At 33.7% G+C, this 11631-nt stretch overlaps 1 protein-coding gene across 1 annotated transcript; it reads right to left on the bottom strand.

Moving 5' to 3' along the window:
• Positions 1-1078: 1078 nt before the first annotated feature.
• LOC133178603 (Golgi-associated PDZ and coiled-coil motif-containing protein-like) lies at positions 1079-11331 on the bottom strand. Its single transcript, XM_061313335.1, has 9 exons — positions 11083-11331; positions 8738-8902; positions 8269-8444; positions 6823-6988; positions 6302-6397; positions 4434-4598; positions 2401-2495; positions 1653-1793; positions 1079-1387 (listed from the first exon to the last, which is right to left on the bottom strand). The coding sequence occupies exons 1-9, from the start codon at positions 11293-11295 to the stop codon at positions 1228-1230; spliced, it is 1377 nt and encodes a 458-aa protein (XP_061169319.1). The 5' UTR covers positions 11296-11331; the 3' UTR covers positions 1079-1227.
• Between the last annotated feature and the right edge of the window lie 300 nt (positions 11332-11631).

Below are 11631 nucleotides of genomic sequence, written 5' to 3' on the forward strand. Positions count from 1 at the left end.
AACAAAATGTAATAAAACAAAATATAATTATTTTTTGTATTGAGTTCAACGCGAAACATCACAAAATTGATTTAAACATATAACAATGGGGAAACTCGCTTTACTAAATAGACAGAGAGACCTATGACTATGAGCCAAACGTTACAGCTTCTAAGGACATTACTAAATCTTATTGTATATTTTTTAAACTCTGTTTCTAGCATTTTTTTTGAATACTTATAAAACATTAACTTCACTTTGATTAGCATGTCTATTTATAAACCAGTCTGTATCATTTTTGCTGGTCTGCAATGCACATGATTTGTAAAACAGTATGAAATCTTACTTGTCAAGAAACCCCCTTCCCGCTACATTTACATATGCCAGTAAAAATAGATTTCTTTTCTAAATTTCATGCATGTGGCTATCAAAAAGAAAAAGCAAACTGATACACTGATCAAGGAAAATACCCCCCCCCCCCCACCCACCCACACACATGTGCGCACACACGTTTCTAATTTGCAGCACTTATGATTTGAATACCAACTGATTTTAAATGACTAATAAATCAATATATGATGAAATCAGACATAATGTAAGAATTAACATATATTTTTTTCCTTTTGTTTTATTTTCCTTCACTCAGTTGAAAATTATTCTCAATCTGACTGACCAAAAAGCGTGTTATTACATTTTGCGTTGTCGCATTTTGCTTAATCTCGACGCAAAATGTAACAACACAAAATGTAATAATCCAAAATCATGTTATTACATTTTACGCAAAATGTAATAATCCTAAAAAGTCTGTTTTTACATTTTGCATTATTACATTCTGCGTTGATCTCGACGCAAAATGTAATTACGCAAAATGTAATAATCCTAGTTTATTACATTTTGCGTTATTACATTTTGTTGGTTGTAACATACCACATACATTTCCAAAATACTTAAACAAGATATACGTAACGATTAAGAAAAAAACCCTGAAGTCTGACGTAGAATTAAAGTGTTCTAAGATGTACATGAGAGCATGATGTACCGGTAAACAAGTATTTTATTTTTTTGTTATTTCTCAAGATATGAATTCTTCATAAATTACATATGAAAAATGAAATAATTATTGAGTTATGCCAGTCAATTTTCAACAGGTATTTTAAAAAATCATTTCGAGAAAAAGCATTTAAAATGAATGATACACATAAAACAATATTACACATCACTCCCCTACTCAGGCAATATGACTATAGACTAGGTGTAATCACTGTTGAACATAGCATTCTGATCTATAGAGTTTGTCTGTTGTAAACCATTAGCTTGTATGACCCCCACATCAACACTCTGAGAACCAGCTACTCTACCCTCAGCTTTTACAGGACTAGCAGCTTGAGTCTCTTTAGATTGTTCAAATCTGTCAAAATCAGGAATCAGCATGCTTATAACTCAAGTAAAATATGTCAAATTTAGTGTTTTGTAATTTTTTCCTTTCTTGATATGACAATAATGGCTTCAAAAGACTGATACATTGTCTGCCATATTTTTTTTGCTTTTTTGCATTGTTATTTTAATGAATGTCCTGTCATAATGTGGAAAGGATACACATATGACATAATTATAAAATACAAGAAACTGGTAAATACTGTAAAATTCATCACTTTTAAAAATCTTCCTCTCACCTTGAAGGACTATGTGGAACTGAAGCAGACGTTGACATTGTTCCGTTGACATTTGGGGGCAGAGCTGACCTTTGACCTACATGTCTGCGTATTTCTGCCTCACTACTACTGCTCAGAACATCTTCATCATATATTCTGTATCTGTAAAACCAAACACACACACAGCCTCAACTCAGTAATAAAAACAATTCTTATTTGAATGCACTTTTGATTAGCCCATAAAAAATTGTTTCTCAGGCCAAAAATTTCAAAATTCAATGCAGCAGGCAGGTTCTTTTTTTTCTTTTTTTGAAGCAGGTGTAACCTTTTTTTTCATGTCAGTCGTTCAACAAAATGATGATATCAACTGATTCTTACCTTTTTTGGTTCTCTCATTAATTATAATATGCATTCAACTTTAAATAATGTTATTCCAAACAAAATTAATTCATAAAATACTGTATTAACAAGAAATGTATTTTTTATCTAAAAAAAAACGCCTATCTATCAGCATTTATGAAAAGGGGAATAACTCAATTTTCTTTTCAACTTGGAAAAATAGAAAATTGAGTTATTTCCCTTCTCAATATGTCAATAAAATTGATCAATGCGGCAGTGTTTGACTTGATGCGGCAGTGCCTGATAAACTATTGATTAATTTTTTTTTGGCTTTACGAGGCTTTTTTTTCACTGGTAAAAATCTGAAGAAAAAAGATATGGGTATTTTTGCCCTACATATATGTGCAATGTATCCAATGGGATAACCTACCTGAACCCATTCTCATCTTCCCCCACCTGGCTCTGTTCATCATCACTGTCTTCATCAGGTGCCACAAACATCACCTCCAGCTCTATGTCTCCCAGCTAATAAAATATACAAATATCACAACTGCTGAAAAATGCAAACAAACATCACCTTCACTCTCTGAAACCCAACTGTTAAAATATAAATAATGTTAATATGACAAGCACTTCAAACTTAGGATTACTGCAACTGTTGTCTTTTTTATGTTTAAATTAGAATTGCCAAAAATTACCCAGAACAGAGCAAAATGCAACAGCGAAACAAAATTTGGATACAGACATCATCAATCCATACACTAATTTTCCAGAATTATATCAGTATTTTTGCTTTTTGGTTCTTTATTTGTGGGAATCTATATTAAAACCATGAATTTAATAAGTGTGTCCCTTTCAGTGTATTTCCACTGGAAGTATATTACAATTTGTAGATTCTAAGATAAGAAAGAAAAACATCAAAATCTGTTCCAAACTAATGGTTACAGGGTTTTTTTTTTTAGCCCTTTCACACTTGCAAACAATTTTGCCCTGTTTTTTAAATTCACCCAGTTACGATTCTGTTTAAAAAATTATATTGTGTTCTTTGAATTCGCCCCATTTTAAATTGCCAAAATGTGAATAGGGTGAAAGGGGGCGAAAATAAAAAGGGGGCGAAAATTTTCCTGTATACAGTAATCCAAACTACTGAACGCGCACATATGATGTATTTTTGAATATCTAATTCTGCATCTGTTCTTATATTTACATTACAGTGACTGATTAATTACACTGCCTATTTTATCATAAAAGATGTTCAAATTAATAATGTATCTATGGATGCTGTGTTAGATGTATGCACCATTTTCTGCATCTGAGATACACATTTACACTTCAATGACTGATAAGGTTTTTTTTTTCTAGTTTAGCATATGGTATTTAAACCAAACTGTACAAATGGTACATCTACAGAAGCTTCCTTAGATGCCTTCAGTAGCTGCTGCACCTGACACACATTTCACAATCAACTCTATCATGAAGAGGGCTGTGGTTCATTTCTGGCCTATTATGATTTACATATATACCAAAACTAGATTCCACAATGAATCTCAACTGGGGTGGTGGGAGGCAGTAGAAAATGAAGAATATATGACCATCCTTCCTCCTAAAAGAAAAAAATCTTCCCCTCCTTTTCATTTGATAATTATCCAAACATGATTAAAATTCTTAGGACAGTTTAACAATAAAAAGGCTTGCACAGAATCAAATGCATGACCTCAGTGACCTAAAACTTGGCTTGAGTATTACTTCTGATCTGTTGTGACTTGAGTACGATTTTTAACCTGTGCTGACTTGAGTGATTTCTGACCTGTTGTGACTTGAGTATTACTTCTGATCTGTTGTGACTTTAGCAGGATTTTTGACCTGTGCTGACTTGAGTGATTTCTGACCTATTATGACTTGTGTATTACTTCTGATCTGTTGTGACTTGAGTATGAATTTTGACCTGTGCTGACTTGAGTAATTTCTGACCTGTTATGACTTGTGTATGATTTCTGACCTGTTGTGACTTGAGTACGATTTTTGACCTGTGCTGACTTGAGCATGAATGTTGACCTGTGCTGGCTTGAGTATGATTTTTACCAGTTGTTACTTGAGTATGATTTCTGACCTATTTTGACTTGAGTATTATTACTGATCTGTTGTCTTGAGTATGATTTGACTTCAGTATGATTTTTGATCTGTTATGACATGAGTATGATTTCTGACCTGTTGTGACTTGAGTATTACTTCTGATCTGTTGTGACCTGAGTATGATTTCTGACTCTTGTGACTTGAGTATAACTTTTGACTTATGGTGACTTGAGTATATGATTTTTGACCTGTGGTAACTTGATTATAATACTTGACCTGTGATGACTTGAGTATGATACATGTATTTGACCTGTGCTGACTTGAGTGATTTCTGACCTGTGGTGACTTGAGTATGATTTCTGACCTGTGGTGACTTGAGTGATTTCTGACCTGTTGTGACAATACGTGGACGGCCTCGGCATGCTTGGATTCCCGCAGGTCTATACCATTGACAGATAGGATAGCATCTCCTACATATAGTGCATCACATTTATCTGCTGGCTGACCCTCATGGATTTCTGAGATCAGAATTGGAACACCATGTTCTTTCCCTCCCTGTCAAGAACAATAACCATTAATTTAAATGACAGCTTATATCATAAAAAATGAATAAAATTTAGCAAAAGAAATTATCCTCTCCATAATCATAAAGATTTCTGGTATTTACATGCAATTTCATGTATATGGAGTATTCAAGATCAAATTCCCTACTCTAGAGTCTCTACTTTCTTTAGGTGGCATTAACTAAGTGATTGACATATACTCTGATTGACAGACCTTAAAGGGTTTTTATCACGTATCTAAATTTCTTAAAAATGAAACACTATTATATTCTTGAAACATATAATTATCGTTTAATTATGAAATAATGTTGAAAACGGCCATATTTAGACGATAAAACACCCGTAATATAGGGTCCTCCAAGTAAAAATCTCCACTAATTAGATAGGGGTCACGTGGTACTGAAACGTCATAGGTGTCAATTGTCAATAGAACTCGTAAAGTTTATCGTAAGAAAAAATATATTGAATAGATTTTTATGCTAAATAAATAGAATACACAGTATGGCCAGTTGAAAATTTGATATCGACTATATTCCTTTGGTTATGGACAGTCAATCTTTTAGGTATGAACGTCTAGCAAAGAGAAATAACCAGAAAATATGCCGACAATTGGAGAGAGGTCACCAAAGACGAAGCCGTTGACAACTCGGGACTTCAACTAAATAGAACAAATAACTAAAGTTTAACTTGGTAAACATTTGTAAATATGGGAATTTTAAATTCTCCTTCATTATTATTTTAATTAATTATAAATAAAATAAATCCTGTATATCTTCTATCTGTTCATGTACTAGAAATGACACTTCTTCAATGGTGCCATACGCCATTACGAAGTTCACAACATTCCTACTAGATTCTGTGCGACTTTTGAAAAATGGGTATTTGTCATTTATTAATTTTTTAAAAGTATCTTTCCTTAAAATATTTTATAGGACAGAAAAAAAAATCGTGATCGATTGGGCATAAACGATTGTTCTGAATGGAGATAAACGCCATCACATTTGCAGAGAAAGGCCCCCCTTTCATCTCTCGACCAAGTCCAGGAAATGTGGGGAAAAGATTCTCCCTAAAACCTTTCTTGTGCACATTTGTGCACCATTAAGCCATAAATCATATCTTTACAAGCTGTCAATTATTCAATTATCACTTAATTATTTTCTATCAGGTTAAATAGACACAACAAATGAGCCCTTTTGTATACACAATAAGTACTTCGCTTGACCAGGATTGACACCTATGACGTCAGAGCAATGGCGCATAACATCGGCGATCAAAATATGCATATTGAGAAATTCAAACTTTGAATCGCTGAAACATCAAAAATATTAATTTTCTAGCAAAGATTTTTAAATATATGATTTTAATAGCATATAAACTTTGTCATATCAAAAAATTTTGGGATGTGATAAAAACCCTTTAACCCTTCTTTTATGTACATACTTTTACTGACAGTTGAAAGGCCTAGACTCTCCTTTTATGTACATATTCAGACTGACAGTTTATACATACTGTGATTGACAAGCCTAGACCCTCCTTTTATGTACATATTTAGACTGACAGTTTATACATACTGTGATTGACAGGCCTAGACCCTCCTTTTATGTACATATTTAGACTGACAGTTTATACATACTGTGATTGACAGGCCTAGACCCTCCTTTTATGTACACATTTAGACTGACAGTTTATACATACTGTGATTGACAGGCCTAGACCCTCCTCTTCTCCTTTCCTGATGATCACTTTTCTTTTCTCACCCAGACCATGTTGTTTACGGAGAGACTGGAAGTCCTGGCTCAAAAGACATTTCACATCAGCATAATTATTCTTCTTCAATCAATGTATACAAACGTATAAAAAAAAAAATCAAAAAGGACTGAAAGAGGATCAGCATTTTAAATTAATTGAAATGTTTTAATTTTTAGTAACTGCAATTTACAGAGCTTATTCATAAAATAAGAGTTTGATTTTAAATTGTAAATTATATACTGGTCTTAAAATGTTATTGCATGTACAGTATTTTTTGTCTGTAGGAATCTGTCAGTTTGCTTTTCACATGAACTCAATATATTAAATGCATTTCATAAAATTTTCACAACCTTCAAAAACAGAAAGATAAACTTTCTGTTTTTGAAGGATGTGAAAATTTTTTACCATATAAATAACTCAAAATCAGTTTTTGCAAATTATTAAGGTACATGTACTAGCATACTCACATGCCCTTCTGGCATCTGCAGTTTTTTCTTTCGGTTAGTCCGCCCCCGACATGCACGTATAACGGTTTTGTGTCGATGGAGATGGATTTCTGCTTCTAACTGATTCCAGAGTTTGTCATGCTCAGCCCCTCGCATGTCACGACCCAACAACTGGATCTGTTGTATTCTGCAACATGTATAAAGAATATTAAAGATTCTATATACAGAATTTCTTTTTATATGCTATAAACCATATATTGTCAGGGATCGACATTAACGGTTGTCTGATTGCCCGGGACAAGTAAATCCTCATTTCCGGCAAGTGAAACTGTCCGATCGGGCAAGTGAATTTTTCTCATAGAAATGTACATATTTAGTCAGTTTAGTTTAATTTATAAATAAAACAATAAATTGAATACTTGATTTCTGCCAGATATCTGACTGACATTGATTTACATTAGGAAATCCTTGGTAGCGTTTCTAGAATATACGGACCATTTAAAAATCGGGTTCATTATTCTGTTTTCTTTTGTGGTAAATACGCTCTACGTATAACAAATTTGTTAACTTCTAATTAGGAAATTCATTCACAGAATATAAGTAACACAATGTATCCCAATCCAGATATGTATGTTTCATAGCAATTGTCTTCCTTTACTGTTGCTTGTTATCTCTGAAAATCACAATTCACAAAAAGATTCTACAGAAATTAATTTTTAAAAATATGAAGTGTATTAAAAGGAAACGGAGGGATAATGCTGCATGACAGTGTGTTAACATATTAAATTGACAAGGACAGTGATACACATGTGCAAACAAAGCATCGCAATTACTTTTTTATGTAGCTCAACTTGCCAAGTTGACAGTAGTGTATTTGGTCACATTTTTTCTTCTCAGTTTAAAGTAATAAATAATATTTTTCTTCCCTAATTTTGGGCAACCAAGTTTTGCATTCAAACAAGTCAAAGTCTGAGATCACTTGCCCGAAAGCAAGTGAATCTAAAAGTTAATGTCTATCCCTGATTGTATAAACCAGTAAATTGATTTATGAACATGAAAATCAATGTTTTTATCAACTGATCTTCATCAGTAATTAGAGTGCCTCACCACTCCCCTTCCTGTTAACTCTTTGTCTAAGTATTTGTCTACTAGACAATGACCTTGCTGCTAACTCTTTGTGTAGGTATACTGACCTCCCTCCTAATTCTTTGTCTAGGTATTTATCTGCCAGACACTGACTTTCCTACTAACTCTTTCACTAGGTATTTGTCTTCTAGACACTGACTTTCCTACTAACTCTTTGACTAGGTATTTGTCTACTAGACACTGACTTTCCTGCTAACTCTTTGTCAAAGTATTTGTCCTACATACTGACTTTCCTGCTAACTCTTTGACTAGGTATTTGTCTACTAGACAATGACCTTCCTGCTAACTCTTTGACTAGGTATTTGTCTACTAGACACTGACCTTCCTGCTAACTCTTTGTCTAGGTATTTGGCAGCTAGCCTTGCCCCATACACCTCTCCCTGTAGAGCTAGGATATACTGCCTCAGCTCCTCATTCTCACTACGTAGCTCTTTCACCTCCGCCTCCACTCGCTCCATTGTCGAGGCTCCTGCAGTTTTAACCTTCATTTCTTCTTCCTATAAATGCAACAGATTTGATTTGTGTCTAACAGATACAAACAAAATACATGTACATGTAGTTAACCTTGTGTTTAAACAGTTTCCATTTACAAACACGTCAACATCATTTTAATTCAATTTTTTTTAAATTCCAATGTACTTTGTTTACAACCTTGAAAATATATTCAAGACATGACAATAAAGGATTATTTGACAATCTGAGACTAATTAAAATTACCATCTTAAAACTTTCTGGCTGTGTTACCTTGATCATAATGATTTGACCAATCTAATTTACAGAGAAAGCTCACCACTTTTTTCTGGATTGTAGTGGAATCTACTTCAATTCCTTTCTGGGACTGAATCTGAAGCTGGGTGGAATGTAGTTGAAGCAGAACATTGTGGAGTTCTCTCTCTACATGTTCTTTAGCTGATCTCATTTCTACCAAGTCTGCTCTCATGTCCACTAACTGTGCCTGTAATGTACAAGGACAATTAGTTCAATCCTTTATAAAGAATACTTTAACTATATATATATATGTATGTATTTTATTATAAGTCTATTTTTCATTTGAATTTTTATCATTTATAACATTTCCAATTTCATAATGCTTTATATATTTTACCTGACATGTAAACTTTCATTCATTCCTAAATCCAATCCTACTCTAAGAGCTATATTAATGCAGTATGTATTCGGAAGAGGAAAATTAAACATTGAGATAGATCAAGAACACAGCTTACTGGGTTTCCCAAATTATTACAAATCCCTAAAGCAGAGTACAAAAAAACAATTATGATGTCACTTAAAAGAAAACAAATATGGCTGAACATACACATATTTATTCTTTTCAATACATCCTCTCATAATTTGCTTCCTGTAAATAATGGCAAATAGGACCAATATGTTTTTGGTGAGACAATTGGGGTGAGCACAATTTATTACTGGATACCTGTTACCATCAAAAACCCATTACATAGCTTACACGTTCAACTTTGATTTGCCTTCTCAAAGAGCAAGAGACCCAGTCTAGACGGTGTCGTCACATGACATTGTAAGCTGCATTAATTTTCTAAATAATGCATTTATTTAACAAAAGATGCAGTTATATTTTGTTTCCTTCATGCTCTTAGTAAGGACTTTATCTTTACAGTAACTGTGGCACTGCTATTCAGCATTATTGCATGGAATTGTGGTAGCTAAAGGATTCTGGGAAGGTTTCACACTAAAATTTGCTTCACAAATGTAGTCTACAGCAGGTCCAGTACAATTATAATGAGCGCAGCAAATGGCGCAAAGCACCCCTCACACTTTGAGCTCTAACAACAATGCACATGACATTGTTTGTAAGTTGCATTTCTATATCAGATTCTAAATAATGCATTTATTTGACAGAAACATTGTACAGTATTCGCATTTTTTTTTTGGGGGGGGGGGGGGGGGGGGGTTCCTTTATGCTCTCTGTGAGAACTATACATGTATCTTTACAGTAACTGTGGCACTGCTATTTGGCATTATTGCAAGGAATTGTCATAGCAAAAGGATTCTGGGAAGGTTTCACACTAAAATTTGCTTCACAAATGTAGTCTACAGCAGGTCCAGCAGGTCCAGACCAATCATTAGCAACCCACAAATCTTTGAGAATTGCATCTCGCTGCAGACTTTTTGTATGTTCTTGTGGTAACAACAAAAGTTCACCAAAAATAAACTCACCTTGATTTAACAGATATTGCAGAAAAATAGTGAATTAAAGATTCTTTATTAAAATTTGCATTTTTCAGACTTTATTAAATAATGCAACTAATATACAACATCATGTGACGTCAGAGTCGACGTTCCAAATGTCATGTGTGGTTTGAAGAGGTGAATCTAACTGAAAACAACATCAACATATTATTTAGCTACGTAGCTTGAATTAACTACATGTATATAGCTTCATTTAGTTGCTTGAAGTCGCTTTATTTAGCTACTAAATCATACTTATTTCTTATATCAGTATCCTCATAAGCACGTCTTTAAAAAATAAAAAAAGATAAAAATGTCTTTGCAATGCAAATATGAAATGGTAGAATCCACCCAATCTTAAACTTTCCAGTCTAAAGTATGCTATGAAGAGATAGATCTGATTTTTAAATGTAAACTAAGGTTTTAATGGATATTATCCTCGCAAGCTAGAGGTCCTGAGTCAACACGTTGCCGTTGGACCCCTGGCATATTTCATTCAATATTCGTTGGCTTGCTTCTCATCGAGAAGCACTAATCAAATTCAAGCTTTCATAAATAGTTAGATAGGGATTCAGTTGACACCTCAAATGCACATGTTACAAGTTGTTTATCATAGAATGGCTTAATGTGATTGGTTGAGAGTTAAAAAAAACAAGATTTCTAATTTTTCCGAAAGACGTCGCTACAGTCAGCCCACAAATATTGAATGAAATATGCCAGGGGTCCAACGGCAACGTGTTGACTCAGGACCTCTGGCTTGCGAGGATGAATGGATATCCGCTTTACTAATTACAACGTCCCTACTGTCACACCGTTAATGTCACACCGTTAAATGTAGATAAAACATTAAAATTAAATTTATCAAAAATTATAAAGATGTGTGATGACAAATCAGTTATAGCGCAAATCAGTATATAATGTTCAAAACACCTCTATTTTAGCGTTGGACTGGAACACTGTCTGGGATTTGTGGCATAATTGTGCAAACGCAGCACTGAGCGCAGTCATCTTCTGTCTCCCATCATATGTGAGCTCGCATTGGTCTGGATCGATCTCCCCTAAGAGTAAATCTAAATCTACGAAAGCTTTGTCAAATTCCTTTTCCAATATATCTAGCCAACGAAATGACAGGGTGGCTGCCATTTTTCCACATCAATAATACTCCATGTTAAAAATTATCTTTGTTTATAAATGATAACTTTCAAATGAAAAAGCGTTTATGCGAATATGAATCACGTACATAAAAACCAAAGAGGTAAATATTGATGGGCATGATATTTCCGGATAGTATTTTTCATTGCATTGAGAGCCTCGGAAGTTTTTGTTATCCTATCCTCACAGCGTCAGGGGTCCTGTGTCAACTTGTGATAGAATGATATTTTAATTTATTTTATTAAGTGAATATTATATTATATAGTTCAGTGACTTAATATTCACATGTATATATTTTATTTTTAGCATCGCGCAGCATTTCGTTTT

Source organism: Saccostrea echinata, unplaced genomic scaffold (assembly GCF_033153115.1).
Source record: "Saccostrea echinata isolate AGI-Se365-2 ecotype Australia unplaced genomic scaffold, CSIRO_AGI_Sech_v1 ptg000003l, whole genome shotgun sequence".
In the NCBI taxonomy this organism is placed as follows: domain Eukaryota; kingdom Metazoa; phylum Mollusca; class Bivalvia; order Ostreida; family Ostreidae; genus Saccostrea; species Saccostrea echinata.

Bases quoted from the DNA above. Each gene is read 5' to 3' on its own strand.
- LOC133178603 (XM_061313335.1), bottom strand. From the start codon at position 11,295: ATGGCAGCCACCCTGTCATTTCGTTGGCTAGATATATTGGAAAAGGAA. The intron at 8,445-8,737 runs GTGAGCTTTCTC...TTGCATTTATAG, and splicing joins CTACAATCCAGAAAAAAGTG to GAAGAAGAAATGAAGGTTAA. The intron at 1,794-2,400 runs GTAGGTTATCCC...TTGGTTTTACAG, and splicing joins GAAGATGAGAATGGGTTCAG to ATACAGAATATATGATGAAG.